The sequence below is a fragment of the Pseudophryne corroboree genome, chromosome 2 (assembly GCF_028390025.1).
Source record: "Pseudophryne corroboree isolate aPseCor3 chromosome 2, aPseCor3.hap2, whole genome shotgun sequence".
NCBI classification, from domain to species: domain Eukaryota; kingdom Metazoa; phylum Chordata; class Amphibia; order Anura; family Myobatrachidae; genus Pseudophryne; species Pseudophryne corroboree.
The window spans coordinates 100,187,482-100,206,791 of record NC_086445.1 but is presented as its reverse complement, the minus strand read 5'-3'; the positions used below and the strand labels follow the sequence as shown (position 1 = coordinate 100,206,791).

General features: G+C 44.9%; 1 protein-coding gene across 6 annotated transcripts in view; it reads right to left on the bottom strand.

Moving 5' to 3' along the window:
* Positions 1 to 19,310, bottom strand: part of GRIA4 (glutamate ionotropic receptor AMPA type subunit 4) — a 520,238-nt gene that overhangs the window by 28,654 nt on the left and 472,274 nt on the right. For all 6 annotated transcript variants that reach the window (XM_063951550.1, XM_063951549.1, XM_063951551.1 and 3 more), the window contains exons 12-13: positions 16,293 to 16,491; positions 10,929 to 11,176 (exon numbers count right to left, since the gene is read on the bottom strand). In XM_063951550.1, the coding sequence (XP_063807620.1) occupies positions 10,929 to 11,176; positions 16,293 to 16,491 (447 nt within the window). The remainder of the gene's footprint in view (positions 1 to 10,928; positions 11,177 to 16,292; positions 16,492 to 19,310) is intronic.

Genomic DNA, 19,310 nt, shown 5'->3' with positions numbered 1-19,310 from the left:
CGCACTTTGTGTAGTGGCCAGACCCCTTTTTGGTCCCCCAAAGGACCCTGCTCTTCCCACTATACAAATCTTAGTCTGTGGCTTCCTGCTGCCTCCATTCCCCTCCTCACATCATGTCACTGCCCCTGTGAAATTACCGATTTTTTCACAGTTTATTATATAGCGCAGCACATTATGTAACTCCTGATATACTCTGTGCTGCTGGGGGACAGTGGTACTTCCACTATATAACTCTCCGGGTGTGGGTTTGTGCTACCTGCATTTCCCTCCTCACATCATGCCACTGGCCCTGTCACATGCAGCCCTGTCATCACTGACATATCATGCATGACCTGCTATAGTTTGTGCTGCTGGCCCACTCCTAGGGGTGCTAGGGGTTTGTAACCCACATAGTGTTTGTCCCCATCCTGTAAGTCATATGTGTACCAAGTTTGTTGTAAATAGGTCCCAGCATTCAGGAGTTATGCTGTCTTCTGAAATACTCTGTGCTGCTGTTCCTCCCCTAGGGGTGCTAGGTGTGTTACCCCCACAGTGTTTGTTCCCAGACTGTAAGTCATTTGTGTAGAAAGTTTGGTGTAAATTGCTCCAGGCATTTCAGAGTTATGCAGTCTGCTAAAAAACTGTGCTGCTGCCTCACCACTAGGGGTGCTAGGAGTGTCTTAACCCCACAGTGTTTGTTCCCAGCCTGTAAGTCATATGTGTACCAAGTTTGTTGTAAATAGGTCCAGGCATTCAGGAGTTATGCTGTCTACGGAAATACTCTGTGCTGCTGTCCCACCGCTAGGGGTATCTAACCCCAACAGAGTTTGTTTCCAGATTGTAAGTCAGATGTGTACCATGTTTGGTGTAAATTGTTCCAGCCCTTCCAGTTATGCTGTCTGCTGACATACTCTGTGCTGCTGTCCCACCCCTAGGGGTGCTAGGGGTGTCTGACCCCCACAGTGTTTGTTCCTAGAGTGTAAGTCATAAGTGTACCAAGTTTGCTGTAAATTGCTGCAGCCCTTCCAGTTATGCTGTCTGCTAAAATACTCAGTGCTGCTGCATCACCCCTAGGGGTGCTAGGGGTGGTGTATAACCCCCACAGAGTTTGTTCCCAGATTGTAAGTCAGATGTGTACCAATTTTGGTGTAAATTGCTCCACCCCTTCCACAGTTATGCTGTCTGCTGACATACTCTGTGCTACTGTCCCACCTCTAGGGATGCTAGGGGTGTCTGACCCCCACAGTGTTTGTTCCCAGAGTGTAAGTCATATGTGTACCAAGTTTGTTGTGAATTGCTGCAGGCATTCCAAAGTTATGCTGTCTGCTGAAATACTCAGTGCTGCTGCCTCACCCCTAGGGGTGCTAGTGGTGTCTTACCACCACAGTGTTTGTTCCCAGATTGTAAGGCATATGTGTACTAAGCTTCTTGTAAATTGGTCCAGGCATTTGGGAGTTATGCTGTCTCCTGAAATACTCTGTGCTGCTGTCCCACCTCTATGGGCGCTAGGGGTGTCTAACCCCCACAGAGTTTGTTCCCAGATTGTAAGTCAGGTGTGTACCAAGTTTGGTGTACATTGCTCCAGCCCTTCCACAGTTATTCTGTCTGCTGACATACTCTGTGCTGCTGTCCCACATCTAGGGATGCTAGGGGTGTCTGACCCCCACAGTATTTGTTCTCAGATTGTAAGGCATATGTGTACCAATTTCTGAGTACATTGCTCCAGCAATTCCGGAGTTATGCTGTCTCCTGATATACTCTGTGCTGCTGTCTCCCCCCTAGGGGTGCTAGGGATTTCTAATTTTTTTAGCTGCCTCCGCCGTGTTTTAATACGCTTTTATGTCAAATTTCCCGATCTTCGCTTGTAAACTGTGGATTTGTATAGAAATACAGACAGAAGGACACATTTTCACTTTTATATAGTATATATATGTATGTATATATATATATATATATATATATATAAGTCACAGACTACTGTAGGTGGAGATAGTTCTGCACCTGCTCTGGCACTGGAATCCAGAATCCTTCACCACAAGATTGAAAGGGTGGTTGACTACATCAATGGGAAGCCCAGCATAAAGCCCAGTGAGGCTGTGAAAATTAAGCCCTGCACAGATCCCTAGGATCCATACAGGCTTCTCTACATTATTGTTATTATTATTTTTAAAGGCAACCCTCCACAATTCCTTTAAGCTGAGATCTCTTAAGAGGAAGTATTACATCAACTATGTATTTTTTTCTTTCCAAGACTCTACGGATGTCTACCTGGACCAAAGCTGTCCCTTTCCCTATGGATATGTGAGTAAAATAGATAGGGATGAATGGGGGTGTCTTTATTTAATAAATTACTTTTGTCACAGTGTGTTAACAGGTACACTACTGGTACCAGTGGGCATTATCTGCCAGGGCATGCTGACAGACAACCTAGAGTTCTGTACAGCACTTTACATAAAAATTTCTCCTAGGTCAACTAACTTTTTGGAGCATTTTTATTTTTCAGGTTGCGACACATTCAAAACATGCCGCTTAGTAAATCTGGTTGTTTGCATCCTCTTAATGGGAGAAAATTGAGACAGTGATTTCAGGTCTAAAGTGATTTCTCTGCATTTTTCCAAAAGATAGAAACAGAAGAAAAATTGAAGATCGGACTTTAAAACACCTTTGGAATACACAGAGTGTTAAATTAATGCTCATTAAGAAAGTGTTTTGCAGAGCCAAGAGAAAGAAACAGCTGTCACTACTTTCAGTGAGACAGCCATACAACTGGCAGTTACAGTGCATTAAGGATTTTGAAGTAATGAAAGAGAGTGCAACCCAAACAGAAAGAGTCTTATGTCATAAAAAGAAAACAATGTTTACCTTGCGGACAGCAAAAAATGGAGACGCACGGGTGAAAGTGGCTCATTAAACCAGGCGTATTTTACCGCATACTTTGACACTACACCATATTTCTTGCAATATATTTGGAACTATTGTGCTGGCTCTTAATTACTTTTTACTTCTTCAGACAGTTCTGAGGAACTCACTGGAATAAAGCTTTGGTATGGCCACCAGGTAATTTAATGCAATGGGTGCAGGGTGTGTGTCCTTCTTGCCTCAGGGGCCTGTGTGCACCACACATTCTGCACCTACTATAAAGTTTGACAATGGATAAAATGCTGATATTGAAAGAAAGAGATCTTAAATTGAATCCTTATAAGTGAGATTTGTGGATAAGAAGATGGAGGAATATTGTCTGACTGTAAAGCACAGATAATATGAACACAAAGGGGCTGAAGCGGATCTGACCCCAAGTCAGCTGTAGTTAGCACATTGCATGCTTGGCACTACATGCACACATTTGGCCATAAAGAGTTGTATACATCTGTGCTCCTAGACAATCCATATCCGAATGCTTGGTTTCACAGCTGTCATCATTATCATCAGGGCACACTTGTATCAACCCTATCCTAGGTGCAAGAGATCCATCTGAAAACAGGCACATTTATGCATATGCACATTGCTGCATAAACTGTAATTGTCTGAGCACAGCCTTAATGAACATTGCTACATGTGAACGCCTCATTACAGTATAACTCCAACATGCCCCTTCAGCCATAAATTAAGATGCATATTTATATGTGACTCTGATTTATATGTGACTCTACATTCCCTATATGCTCAGCTTCAGGGGATGTGTAGTTCAAAAACATACACAATGCGCTGTGCAAGTGGATTTTAATTCTGCATCAGTCTCAAAGGTGTAAACTTAACTGCAACGCTTCATTAATTTCATTGTTGTTGCAGACTCATGTTGAATAGGATAAAGAGATTGATGGTAAGACATGAATATTGAAGGAAACCCTCTCAGTGGTTCATAAAGGACAACAAGTGGACCTTGGTGTCTTCAAGTTTATGGAAAAGAGAAGAAGTAGGAGTTGAAATAGTCACTCAGTGAGGATATAACCATTTTGTCAAATGTTCTGAAAACCATGACCGAGCAGAAGCAGAGGCTTGTAATAAAGAGGCTGAAGCTGTGGCTTCAGCTTTCACCCTAAAAGAGGCTTTGGTGCTTAATGTCATTTTGAAAAGGCTCAAGACGCAACTGCTTAATGATATGGATGACGTGAAAAGCACTAAGGATGAGATAGTGCTAACATATAAAGACAAAATTCACGTGCTCAATCAGAAATATGTACAAATTGTTGAACACCCTTATTGTTGAAGTTGAAATGGAACTTAGAGAAGGTCAATAAGGCTCTACAAGCTGAGTGTAATGAGCTAGCCAATGAGGTGAAGGAGATTCTACGGAACAAGCTTTTTACCCCAGAGGTTGTGAGCTTAGAAGGGATGTGTGGGTGTTACAGGCTAGTTGGCACTCAATCAGGATCAGACTTGTTGGAATCTGAACATTCGATGTGATAAACAAATGGTCAGATCTGTTACCAATTTGACAACAGACACAGAGTTGAAAAAATAAGATTTTACTCACCGGTAAATCTATTTCTCGTAGTCCGTAGTGGATGCTGGGTACTCCGTAAGGACCATGGGGAATAGACGGGCTCCACAGGAGACTGGGCACTCTAAAGAAAGATTTAGGTCTACCTGGTGTGCACTGGCTCCTCCCCCTATGACCCTCCTCCAAGCCTCAGTTAGGACACTGTGCCCGGAAGAGCTGACACAATAAGGAAGGATTTTGAATCCCGGGTAAGACTCATACCAGCCACACCAATTACACCATATAACTCGTGATAGGAACCCCGGTTAACAGTATGATAACAATGGAGCCTCTGAACAGATGGCTCGCAATAACAACCCGATTTTTGTAACAATAACTATTTACAAGTATTGCAGACAATCCGCACTTGGGATGGGCGCCCAGCATCCACTACGGACTACGAGAAATAGATTTACCGGTGAGTAAAATCTTATTTTCTCTGACGTCCTAGTGGATGCTGGGTACTCCGTAAGGACCATGGGGATTATACCAAAGCTCCCAAACGGGCGGGAGAGTGCGGATGACTCTGCAGCACCGAATGAGAGAACTCCAGGTCCTCCTCAGCCAGGGTATCAAATTTATAAAAGTTTGCAAAGTGTTTGCCCCTGACCAAGTAGCAGCTCGGCAAAGTTGTAAAGCCGAGACCCCTCGGGCAGCCGCCCAAGATGAGCCCACCTTCCTCGTGGAATGGGCTTTTACAGATTTAGGCTGCGGTAGTCCCACCGCAGAATGCGCCAGCTGAATAGTGCTACAAATCCAGCGCGCGATAGTCTGCTTAGAAGCAGGTGCACCCAGCTTGTTGGGTGCATATAAAATAAACAGCGAGTCAGTTTTCCTGACTCCAGCCGTCCTGGAAATATAAATTTTCAGGGCCCTGACTACGTCCAGAAACTTGGAATCCTCCAAGTCCCTAGTAGCCGCAGGCACCACAATAGGCTGGTTCAAGTGAAAAGCTGATACCACCTTCGGGAGAAACTGAGGACGAGTCCTCAACTCTGCCCTATCCATATGGAAAATCAGATAGGGGCCTTTACAGGACAAAGCCGCCAATTCTGACACACGTCTGTCCGAAGCCAGAGCCAACAACATAACCACTTTCCACGTGAGATATTTTAAATCCACAGTCTTAAGTGGCTCAAACCAATGTGATTTCAGAAACTCCCAAAACCACATTGAGATCCCAAGGTGCCACTGGGGGCACCAAAGGAGGCTGAATATGCAGAACTCCCTTGACAAAAGTCTGAACTTCAGGCAGTGAAGCCAGTTCTTTCTGGAAGAAAATCGACAGGGCCGAGATCTGGACCTTAATGGACCCCAATTTGAGGCCCAACGTCACACCTGCTTGCAGGAAATGCAGGAATCGACCCAGTTGAAATTCCTCCGTTGGGGCCTTCTTGGCCTCACAACAAGCAACATATTTTCGCCAAATGCGGTGATAATGTTTTGCGGTGACATCCTTCCTGGCCTTGATCAGGGTAGGGATGACTTCCTCCGGAATGCCTTTTTCCTTTAGGATCCGGCGTTCAACCGCCATGCCGTCAAACGCAGCCGTGGTAAGTCTTGGAACAGACAGGGTCCCTGCTGCAGCAGGTCTTGTCTGAGCGGCAGAGGCCAAGGGTCCTCTGCAAGCATCTCTTGAAGCTCCGGGTACCAAGCCATTCTTGGCCAATCCGGAGCCACGAGAATAGTTCTCACTCCTCGCTTTCTTATTATTCTCAGTACTTTGGGTATGAGAGGTAGAGGAGGAATCACATAAACCGACTGGTACACCCACGGTGTCACTAGAGCGTCCACAGCGATCGCCTGAGGGTCCCTTGACCTGGCGCAATATCTTTTTAGCTTTTTGTTGAGGCGGGACGCCATCATGTCCACCTGTGATTTTTCCCAACGGTTTACCAGCATCTGGAAGACTTCTGGATGAAGTCCCCATTCTCCCTGGTGGAGGTCGTGCCTGCTGAGGAAGTCTGCTTCCCAGTTGTCCACTCCCGGAATGAACACTGCTGTCAGTGCTAACACATGATTCTCTGCCCATCGGAGAATCCTTGTGACTTCTGCCATTGCCCTCCTGCTTCTTGTGCCGCCCTGTCTGTTTACATGGGCGACCGCCGTGATGTTGTCTGATTGGATCAGTACCGGCCGGTTCTGAAGCAGGGGTCTTGCTTGGCTTAGGGCATTGTAAATGGCCCTTAGCTCCAGAATATTTATGTGAAGCGAAATCTCCTGATTTGACCACAGTCCTTGGAAATTTCCTCCCTGTGTGACTGCACCCCAGCCCCGAAGGCTGGCATCCGTGGTCACCAGGACCCAGTCCTGTATTCCGAATCTGCGGCCCTCTAGTAGATGAGCCCTCTGCAGCCACCACAGCAGCGACACCCTGGTCCTTGCCGACAGGGTTATTCGCTGTTGCATCTGGAGATGGGACCCGGACCATTTGTCCAACAGGTCCCACTGGAAAGTCCTTGCGTGGAACCTTCCGAATGGAATTGCCTCGTACGAAGCTACCATTTTTCCCAGGACTCGTGTGCATTGATGTACCGACACCTGTCCCGGTTTTAGGATGTCTCTGACTAGAGATGACAACTCCTCGGCTTTTTCCATTGGAAGAAACACTTTTTTTTGGTCTGTTTCCAGAATCATTCCCAGGAACAGAAGACTTGTCGTCGGGACCAGCTGTGACTTTGGAATTGAGAATCCAGTCCTGCTGTTGCAGCACTTCCGGAGAAAGTGCTACCCCCTTACCAACTGTTCCTTGGACCTCGCCTGTATCAGGAGATCGTCCAAGTACGGGATAATTAAAACTCCCTTCTTGCGAAGGAGTATCATCATTTCGGTCATTACCCATGGTAAAGACCCTCGGTGCCGTGGATAATCCAAACGGCAGCGTCTGGAACTGATAGTGACAGTCCGGTACCACAATCTTGAGGTACTCCTGGTGAGGAGGGTAAATGGGGACATGCAGGTAAGTATCCTTGATGTCCAGAGAGACCCTGTAATCCCCCTCGTCCAGGATCGCAATAATCGCCCTGAGCGATTCCATCTTGAACTTGAATCTTTTGTTATATGTGTTCAAGGATTTTAAATTTAAGATGGGTCTCACCGAACCGTCCGGTTTCGGTACCACAAACATTGTGGAAAAGTAACCCTTTTCCTGTTGAAGGAGGGGTACCTTGATAATCACTTGCTGTGAATACAGTTTTTTGGATAGCCACCAACACTGCCTCCCTGGCAGAGGGAGTTGCCGGTAAGGCAGATTTTAGGAAACGGCGGGGGGGAGACGTCTCGAATTCCAGCCTGTACCTCTGAGATACTGTTTGAAGAACCCAGGGATCCACCTGTGAGAGAGCCCACTGTGCGCTGAAATTTCTGAGACGGGCCCCCACCGTACCCGGGTCCACCTGAGCAGCCCCAGCGTCATGCTGTGGACTTACCGGATGCAGGGGAGGACTTCTGCTCCCGGGAACTAGCTGTGTGCTGCAGCTTTTTCCCTCTACCTTTTCCTCTTGGCAGAAAAGATGAGCCTCTATCCCTCTACTTTTCTAGGGCCGAAGGGACTGTACCTGATAATACAGTGCTTACTTTTGCTGTGGGGTAGCTTGTGGCAAAAGTTTTGATTTCCCAGCCGTAGCTGTGGAAACGAGGTCTGAAAGACCATCCCCAAACAGTTCCACCCCCTTCTAGGGCAAACTTCCATGTGCCGTTTTGAATCGGCATCGCCCGACCATTGCCGAGTCCATAACCCCCGTCTGGCGGCAATGGTTTTACATAGCGCTTATTAGTGATGCCAGTCGGCAAATATCCCTCTGTGCATCACGCATGTATAAGACAGCGTCTTTTATATGCTCTATTTTCAGCAAAATATTGTCCCTATCTATAGTATAAATATTATCCGACAGGGAATCAGACCACGCAGCTGCCGCACTGCACATCCATGCCGAGGCAATAGCAGGTCTCAATATAATGCCCGTGTGTGTGTATATAGCTTTAAGGGTAGTTTTCTGCTTTCTATCAGCAGGTCCTTCAGGGCGGCCGTATCCGTGACGGTAGTGCCACCTTTTTTAATAAGCGTGTAACCGCTTTATCTACCCTAGGGGTTATTTCCCAACGTGACCTATCCTCTGGCGGAAAAGGGTACGCTGCTTAGAAATTATCAATTTCTTATCGGGGGGAAGTCCACGCTTCCTCACACACCTCATATCAATTCCTCAGATGCAGGAAAACTACTGGTAGTTTTCTGTCACCAAACATAATACCCTTTTTTGTGGTATCTGGGGTATTATCAGAAATGTGTAATACATTTTTCATTGCCTCAATCATGTAACGGGTGGCCCTATTGGAAGGTACACTAGTCTCATCGTCGTCGACACTGGAGTCGGTATCCGTGTCAACATCTGTGTCTGCCATCTGAGGTAGCGGGCGTTTTAGAGCCCCTGATGACATGTGAGACGCTTGGACAGGCACAAGCTGAGCAGCCGGCTGTCCTATGTCGTCAAACCTTTTATGTAAGGAGTTGACACTGTCACGTAATTCCTTCCATAAGTCCATCCACACCGTTGTCGACCCCGCAGGGGGTGACATCCCATTCACAGGCATTTGCTCCGCCTCCACATCATTATCCTCATCATACATGTCGACACAGCAGTACCGACACACAGCACACACACAGGGAATGCTCTGACAGAGGACAGGACCCCACAAAGCCCTTTGGGGAGACAGAGGGAGAGTATGCCAGCACACACCAGAGCGCTATATATCACAGGTATATCACCGATAGAGAGTGTTTTCCCTTATAGTTGCATAATATATATATACTGCGCCTAATTTTTGCCCCCCCTCTCTTTTTAACCCTTTTCTGTAGTGCAGGACTGCAGGGGAGAGCCAGGGAGCGATCCCTCCAGCAGAGCTGTGAGGGAAAATGGCGCCAGTGTGCTGAGGGAGATGGCTCCGCCCCTTTTTCGTCGGGCTTTCTCCCACTATTGTAAAAGTTCTGACAGGGGTTAATAAACACCTATATAGCCCCTGGGGCTGTATATGGTGTCAGTTCGCCAGCCAAGGTGTTAATATTGCTGCTCAGGGCGCCCCCCCCCCAGCGCCCTGCACCCATCAGTGACCGCAGTGTGTGGTGTGCATGAGGAGCAATGGCGCACAGCTGCAGTGCTGTGCGCTACCTTGGAGAAGACAGAAGTCTTTAGCCGCCGATTTTCCGGACCACCTTCTTGCTTCTGGCTCTGTAAGGGGGACGGCGGCGCGGCTCCGGGAACGGACGACGAGGTCGGGTCCTGTGTTCGATCCCTCTGGAGCTAATGGTGTCCAGTAGCCTAAGAAGCCCAAGCTACCACCACTTAGGTAGGTTCGCTTCTTCTCCCCTTAGTCCCTCGGTGCAGTGAGCCTGTTGCCAGCAGGTCTCACTGAAAATAAAAAACCTAACATATACTTTCTTCCTAGGAGCTCAGGAGAGCCCCTAGTGTGCATCCAGCTCAGCCGGGCACAGAAATCTAACTGAGGCTTGGAGGAGGGTCATAGGGGGAGGAGCCAGCGCACACCAGGTAGACCTAAATCTTTCTTTAGAGTGCCCAGTCTCCTGCGGAGCCCGTCTATTCCCCATGGTCCTTACGGAGTACCCAGCATCCACTAGGACGTCAGAGAAATTAAGAAAAGAGTGTGTAAGCAGGTGCACCTGTTGGAGAATGAGCTCAAAATTGTAAGTGCTAGGATTAATTTTTTCCACTGTGGATGCAAGGTTCCTTGGATTTACATTGCATTTCAATGTAGTTCCTAATACAGTATGAGGATCATACCCACTCCTTTTATTGTAATAATTTCAGTGAAATTACAATGAATACCTTGGAGGAGAACGAAGCATGGCACACTGCCATGGGAGCCCGTCCTGCTCCATTCAAGGGCATGTCTAGCTCTACCTATGGGGCATCTGATACATGAGTGCATACAGTACCCCCTTTTCTCTTCCCCACCGCTCTTTAGTCTTTGCTCTCTTATTCCTGCCCCCTACATCCCATCTATCTCTCAGCCTTTCTCCCCTACTTCTCTGTAACAATCCCCCACCTCCCTTCAGTCGTATCTCTTCTTTTTTCTTTAGCGCCACATCCCATCTCTCTCTCTCTCAGCCCTTCTCCTTAACATCTCTGTATCACTCTCTCTTGCCCACCTTCCCTCATCGCACTAGTTCACTCTCTCAAACATTCTCATCTCTTATTGTACTTTAACTCTTGCAAATATTGTTTTTAAGATCTAAATGACTACTGTCAACATTACATAGTTTGCTTGTTACATGATCTTGAAAATAAGGTGCTCTGAATAAGTTGGAGTGAGTTACCGGTTGCATCAACAATGGAATGGTGGAAAGTAAAATGACAAACCATGTTCACATATAAACACACAAAGAACTCAGGGACATCAGGGAAGGTGGAATACTATAACAACACATCTTATATTGTTATACTATTCCACCCACCTTAATAGAGAATGCTTAGGCGTCGCCACGCCATATCCTTTGGAATCCAAATTTCCTCCAACTTTCATGGTGTCACACGGTTTCCTCTGCTCAATGTATTCATTCATCGTGGACTCTAGAAGGAAGGCGAATTTCCCCTTAGATTTCCGGACACGGGCCACTCCTTCTGCTGTCGTCTTGGTGAATACCGAAGGCTCGGCAGATTTCATGTACGTCCACATCTTTTCATAAACTGCTATTTTTGATCTCTGTCAAAGGGAATTTATGACATTTATTTGATGTTTTTAAGTGATTTATAAAAGGAAAAATACTGGCAAAGAAAACATCACACCTGTTAAAGAATAGCAATAAAAAAGAAAGACAAATTCAGACAGAAAATAATGCATATAAAGCAAAAAATCAATAACAAGCATTAATTACCAACTCTACATTACAGATGTGTCCTTTTAAAGTAAGGCTCAGTTTGTGACACAGCCACTCTTGGGGCCAAGTGGCCTTTTTTTTGCTTGAATTGTGCATCTTATTTGCAGTGTCGGACTGGGGCATGATGGGCCCACCGGGGGAATGCAGTGATAGGGGCTCATACATAGGGGTGTGGCCAGCCTACAAAGGGGGTGTGGCCAGCCTCCACAGAGGCTTGAAATACACAATAGTTTAGTGCAATGTAGTGCAACATATCTACCATGTATAATACAAGTGCACAGTCTTGAACCTGATCCCTAGAGGAAGGAGTGGGCCCTCAGGCAGTGGGGCCTATCGGTGGTTTCCCTGGTACCCCTGTGGGCCAGTCCGACCCTGCTTATTTGCATGAATAAAACAACTGGAAGAACTGAAAAGAGACGCCCACCGAAAACATTGCAAACTCATTCGTAACTGTGTACACATTCGCAACTTATGGGAAGCAGAGCTAAGGGTTGGTCTACGGCTACGCAGACTGAACACAGAAGTAGCGACACTGGCACCATATTTCTGCATGTATGAGCTCCCAGCTGACGGCAGATACATGCCCCGAAAACGTCCATAACACGCCTGCATTTTTTTCAACCACTCCTCATAAGCACATTCCAAACGGCCACTTCTTGTCAATCACTTTTTTCCTGAAATCCTCATTGTGAGCAGGATCACAGCGGAACCTTGGTGCATTTGCACTGTGATCGGAACATGCACACTCTGCCAACAATCACTCAGTTGTGAGAAAATTGGCCATTGCGTGCAAACATGAATTAGGCCATATGTGGCTTCGGCGCGCAAATATGTCCCTCCTTGGAAGACAGAGAAGTTGGGAGGTATGGTTTGTGACTGTCTTTATTTTTATAGACAAGTTTATTAACAGGCACTGGACATGCTATGTCTTCATACTATTATTATATTACAGTATCTATCTATCTATCTATCTATCTATCTATCTATCTATCTATCTATCTATCGATCGATCTACACACCTCCCAATGTCTGGAGGTTTGAATTCGAGACCTCTCGCATGGCTAAGCCGCATGCCATCTAAAAGGGGGCATGGTCTGTTGAATAGGGGGCGTGGCTTTGTGTGAATGCCGCATCGCAAGACACGACTCCCAGCCAGCCATGCCCCCAGTCCCTCTGGCTGAATAGACGCTTCAGCATCTATTCACCACTGTTGTGCTCTGAACTAAGCAGAGCAGCGAGTGACAGGGAGCCTCCCAACTGCAACTCCCCCAGCCCCCTCACCGCAGAACACTGCGGCCCGCGGGAGGGACAGCGGGACAGACCCTGCAAAAAATCGGGACAGTTGGGAGGTATGTGTCAGTGTGGCTTGCAGTGTGCATAGCATGCTGTATGTCCACATACATCTGCTCCATTGTAGGACAATACTGTATGGTGACAGTTATTACTTACATCAATAACGATAATATAGTTATAACAAAAGCTTTACATTTTTATATTACAGTCATTTTTTTCTAGCAGATGCACTTTGTATATTTAGTTTGCTGTAACTGGGGCCGTATCTCATTAACAGAGAGGAGAATTCCCATTGGGCGACTCAGCCTCATGCATAACAATTCTGTCAATGCCAGCTTCTGTTATCCTGGATCCGTACTATTATTTTCTTGTCATTGTTCTTTGCTTCTTTCAGCTCCCCAAGGAATGAAGACTAATGATCTATACACACAGACACCCTTAACCTCATATGCCCAGATCAATAAGTGTGATGCAAATGACAAACGTGATACATGTTAGCCCGAGGCAAAGTAAACTAAAGCACTTTCATGAATTTGTTAAAGGTATGGCTAGCAAAATACGGCTGCTAGGCAGGCAGATTCCTTGTTCAGTCACCGATGCCTGCTACTGTGTCTCCACCAGCAGCAGGCACCATAATTCCCATTACAGAGGGACGCTTTCCTGCATTTTCCTGTATTGAAGTTGTATTCGACACCATCTTAAATCACAGCAATAGAAAATGATTGTGCACTTAGACGAGCAATCTGTGAGACCCTGGGCCTAATTCAGACCTGCAGCAGCAACATCTTTCTCTAATGGGCAAAACCATGGGCACTGCAGGTGGGGCAGATGTAACATGTGCAGAGAGAGTTCGATTTGGGTGGGTTATTTTGTTTCTGTGCAGGGTAAATACTGTCTGCTTTATTTCCACACCGCAATTTAGACTTCAATTTGAACACACCCCATCCAAACTGCAACAATTACAACCGATGGTCGCTATGGTGATCGGATGCTGTGTCTTTGGATGCAGCACTTGGATCACAGAAGCTGGCAGGAGGCTTCTATTTCCAACAGACGCCCCCTGCAACATGCAATACCAGGCATATCGGACTGTTACGCTGTTATAAGCGCAGTACTAAGGACAATGCCCTGCTATTGTGTCTCTTACATCCCCGCTATTGTGTCTCTTATGTAACTCTGCCAAATACCTGAATATCTGAAATATATTGAATATTATAAAGACAGAGTTTAGTTATTTTTCTAGATTTTCATACTGAGCATACTTTTAATAATTATTTTTTTAACTATTTACTAGCCCATTAAACTGATGGAACAACATAACAGTAATGTCAGCACAAGCGTCTGTGTGCGCCCCGATGGAGCATCACTTGAATTGCTCCGTCGGGCGCCATCTAATGGCTGCCGGTGCTCAAAATACTTGAATTCGCCCCATAGAGAGGAGGAGCAGCGTTAGCCTTTTATTGTATAGGATGTTGAGTAACATAGGAGGTTGATACCTATTTGGTGTAGATAAAACAAACTGTATAAGTCTAACTGAATGCCCAGCAAAAAGTGACCAGTTGCCACATTCAGTAGCTGCTATTGGGAACAGTTTATCCCCAGAAAAGGGACGTTAAAATCCAACCTCTCATACACTGCTCTCAGCCACTGTTTCACAATGGGGCTGATTCAACCAAAGACCCGGCTGTGTCTTTTGCCACAGTTGCGTCTTTATGCTAATGCTTCTACAAAGCCCTTCCCTGGTGTAGAAACAACATGCTTCCGAATGCGCAAAGACTGAGATGCCCACTGTCAGTGCCCTTAGATTCTGAAATACCGATTGGTGCGTCTTTGCACGGAACCGCTTTCCACAACACACCCACGACACACTTCTGACACTCTAATAAGACGCAACCTCTCCATGTGTTTTTTTAGCCCATTCCTGTTATCTCGCATTCACCATCCAAAAATGCTCCTAACATTTCTGCCACCGTGCATCCAGGTCCTTACTCTTCCACTGCATCTGATATTGCTGCTGCGTGCTATTCAGAGTTTATCCCAACAGGGTCGGACTGGCCCATAGGGGAACAGGGGAAACCACCGGTGGGCCCTCCTCCTCCTCTAGGGATCAGGTTCCAGACTCTATCCTAGTGCACTTGAATTATGTATTATATATATGTTACATTATACTTCACAAGAATATGGATTATTATATATTTACCAAGGGGAACAGAACATGTACTCTGTAATGGTTAGTGGAGCCTGGCCACACCCTTAAGCATGGGCCCCTACAACAGCATACCCCCGGTGGGCCCTTCATGCCCGAGTCCGACACTGTATCACAATGTCTATCTGACCATACACCCACACCTACACTCACGTTTAGGCTGACCAATGACCCTACACAATCTCCAGTGATGGTCACGACAACCACTTAGCCACTGTAGGAAAACTCTACTGATAAGATTGTACTGAGTTCTGATCTTCCAGGATGGGGAAACCCAGTGTAATTATTAACCCGCATAAGAGGCCTAATTCAAATCCGATCGCTGCAATTGCAGCAAACACAGCCTGAAGCCCTTTGTGTTATGCACACGCACAACAACCTCGCTACTTGTGCGCACAAAGTGAGATGCAAAAGCATCTCACTGCTGCGATCAACTCTGCCTGATTGACAGGGGGGGAGGGGGCGTGCCAGCGGCATTTTCAACGCCACTGGGGGGGTGCGGTGCGGGCAATGCAGGCGTGTCTAGGCCGTTGCCGGGGTGGGCCACAGCGTCTGCGTGACGTCACAAGCAGCCACTGCGAGCCAAAACATGGCGGGTAGCTGCCTTCCACCGCTGCGTAGGTAGGGAGCTACTCACCGGGTGCGAAATCTTCTCAGCTGTGCGATGATTTCTCACCTCTGCGGGGGTGCAGGGATTGGAAGGGGGGGGTAGGGCTTGTCATGCTCGGTGGACTAGCCCTGTGCTGGGCATCCCCTCACATGTCAGAGATTCTGATCGTAGATGTGCAAATTTCAGATCTGCATTAGACCCAATATAATATAAATTAATATACAGTCTTACTCAGTTTAGGATGTGTATGGATGGTCAGCATCAAGTTGCCTGGACAGCACCAACAAAGTTAATAGAGCAAACGATATTACCAGTTAGACCAAACCTCTGTGTAAAGGGCCCCATACACTAGAGCGAATATACGCCCGATTTCAGCCCAATTCGGGCATTCGGCTTGATTTATTGAGTGAAATCGGGCATTTTTGAGGTGTCTCTGGTCCGATCCGATGCGCGTTCCTGTGAGCATTGGATCGGATCCTCCAGATTGAATGTGCTGCACATTCAATCAGGTCCGACCTGGGGGCATGGCTGGGATCGCCCAGAATACATCGGATACAAAAGGGCAGCTTACGATGTATCTTGGCTGATCCGGCCCCCCGGGAGGCTGCCGGGGTGATCGCCTTCGATCGCCTCCAACATGTGGTTGGATTAGTGTATGGGGCCCTTTAGACTTGCAAAGACACGTCTGGCCTGTACACACACTGATTCCAAACTAACAAAACTTTCACCGTGACATTTTATTTTTTTGCAATGGTAATTACCTGATACAGTAGTTATAAAGAAAACATAACAACTCGTGATATTGTCCTTTGTCCTTTAAGCATCAACTTACTTTGAAGAATTCTTTTGTTGACCCTGCATCGAGTGTTCCATAGGCAATCTCTGTTTGTTTGGCAAGATCTTCTGCACTTTCTATCGGTGATACCATTCTCTCGACGGTTAAAAAAGCCGCCAAGTTAGCCGTGTAAGACGAGATAATAATGAGAGTAAAGAACCACCACACACCTCCAACGATGCGACCTGAGAGAGATCTAAACATGAATGGGTCAATACAAAATTTCATGTTTTTGTAGTTACGTTCATGCATTTGTAAATATACATTTGTGGTTGTAACAGTAACATATATACTGCCTGGCATAGCTGCCTATTGTTCATCATTCCCAGGAATAGGCCTCATATTGAACTTTTATACTTATATATTATTTTTATTTTTAATACTTTGCCATTTTAATCTTTTTTTCTCTGGGGACTGTAATTTTACTGAATTACTTAATAAAACTAAAGTTTTAAAGATTTATTTTTTGACAATCTTTCGATTCATGAACCACAATACTACCTCTTGCTTTTGTTTCAAAGTATTCCCTACAAGCCGTCTCAAATGTTTTGGGGTCACAGTACTTTCTGGTACTATATGATTGGGTAGATATGGAGAGAGACCTAATTTATCTAACTGTTTGAAGCAGATGGTAAGTGAAATAAAATTCTCACAACCAATTCTTAGTCAATTTGTTTTAAAAGTTGATATTAAATCATAGGTGATACTATAAAATTGTGGAATTTAGTGTGGAATATCTAAAGTAACAGCAATCCCAAGTAATTACTTGCCAGGAGTCCATGTGCAAGGTGTAGGTGGGTGGCCAAAGTCCATCCAAAAAGTTTTATTGCTTATGAAAAAGGATCAAAAGTAAATTATTTTTGTTACTTTAATCAACATGATAAAATCGAAGGTCACCTTTACACATTACATGAGGCCATTTTGTGCGCTGTGCCAACATTCAGTCAATCAATATCCTATGAACAAGTAAGATCACTAAGCCCTGACTAATATATATGAAATGACATAAAATATTCCGGTATATGTAAGATATATATGATATATCGTTTTTCAGTGTATATACCTGTATACATATATCCATCCAATCTCAAATGGGTTTTCATATTTAAGGAGGAGATGTATTAAGCAGAAAGATATATACTACCAGCCAATCAGCAAGGGTTGGAACTACCATTGGTGCAGGAGGTGCATTGCATCCATGGCTTCTCCCTGTCACCCACTGTCTCTCTTTCACCTTCTGCTTCTCCCCGTCACCCTCAGCCTTTCCCCATTACCCCTTGTCTCTCTCTGTCTTCATCTGCCTCTCCATGTCACCCGCTGTTATATTATGAACTTGGGGCAGGGCAGAGGAGGGTGACTTAAACTAGATTTTTGCACCTGGGCCCATCAATCACAAGTTCCGCCACCGCAATCAGTTCTTAACTGCCATGTTATAGGCTGTGTTTGAAAAATGACAGGAGCTGATTGGTTGGTACTTTACCTCTCTCCACTTTATGACTCTCCAAGGCTTAGTTGTACATCTGCCCCTGGGACTTTTAATTGGATTATTTTTGAATATTCATATATGAATGGTTACATTTGTCATTAGTATTCTTTAAAATAGTATATAGTATAAATTGTATGTGTTTAGTTCAGGTTTTCAATAACAGGAAACCAAATGCTGGGGGAAGTGCTTTTTCAATCAAAAAGTAATACAGATTTATTAAGTGCAGGTTAAGGGTCAGGAACTATGATGCCTATATGCCTATGGGGCATTGAGAAGTATCACGCCTTTATATGCTGGTGCTGTTTAATCGTGTAATTTCGGCTGCTACTATGTGTACAGATGGAGCCCTCCTCATCTATGCCTTTAATAGTATTAATTTAGCCAGGGCAGTCAGACTTAATCCCTTGCTGTAATGACTTAATCCCCTGCTGTATTGTTCTTTCTGTATTGTATTGCAGCTGAGAACAATAGATGAAAGGCTTATGCTAATAAACCTTGGTGCACCTAGGCGCAGCAGAGAAGCCTAGATGAGCGTGGCTCCATCTGTGTACACTTTTCTTTTTTGCAAACAATGTGGTGGTATGCAGGTCTCTATGTAGATCAGACAAGCTGGATATATTATGCATACATACATATACGAATACATATGTGTATATCTATCTATCTAACTACCTACAGTATCCATCTACTGTATATACTGTATATTTATATATATATACATATACAATGTTGATAGGTCTAGCTGAATTTCTGGTTGTAGCCCTGTGGCCTTTCATATATATATATATATATATATATATATATACAGGTTGAGTATCCCATATCCAAATATTCCGAAATACGGAATATTCCGAAATACGCACTTTTTTGAGTGAGAGTGAGATAGTGAAACCTTTGTTTTTTGATGGCTCAATGTACACAAACTTGGTTTAATATACAAAGTTATTACAAATATTGTATTAAATGACCTTCAGGCTGTGTGTATAAGGTGTATATGAAACATAAATGAATTGTGTGAATGTAGACACACTTTGTTTAATGCACAAAGTAATAAAAAATATTGGCTACAATTACCTTTAGGCTGTGTGTATAAGGTGTATACGAAACTTAAATGCATTCTGTGCTTAGACTTAGGTCCCATCACCATGATATCTCATTATGGTATGCAATTATTCCAAAATACGGAAAAATCCCATATCCAAAATACCTGTGGTCCCAAGCATTTTGGATAAGGGATACTCAACCTGTGTATATATATATATATATATATATATATATATATATATATGTGTGTACATATATATGTGTGTGTGTGTGTGTGTGTGTGTGTGTGTATATATATATATTTATGTACTGTATAAGATTTGTTAAAGTTACAGTGTTCTGTTAAGATACTGTATGAAAGCGAGCCTTTCCTGCTACCATAACACTACAGCAACAAGGCTGTTGCTCTTTGGTTTAGTACGTCCTTTTTTCTTAGTCCCCTTACTATTTCAGTTGGTTCTATATTTTCCCTATTTTGTTTATAC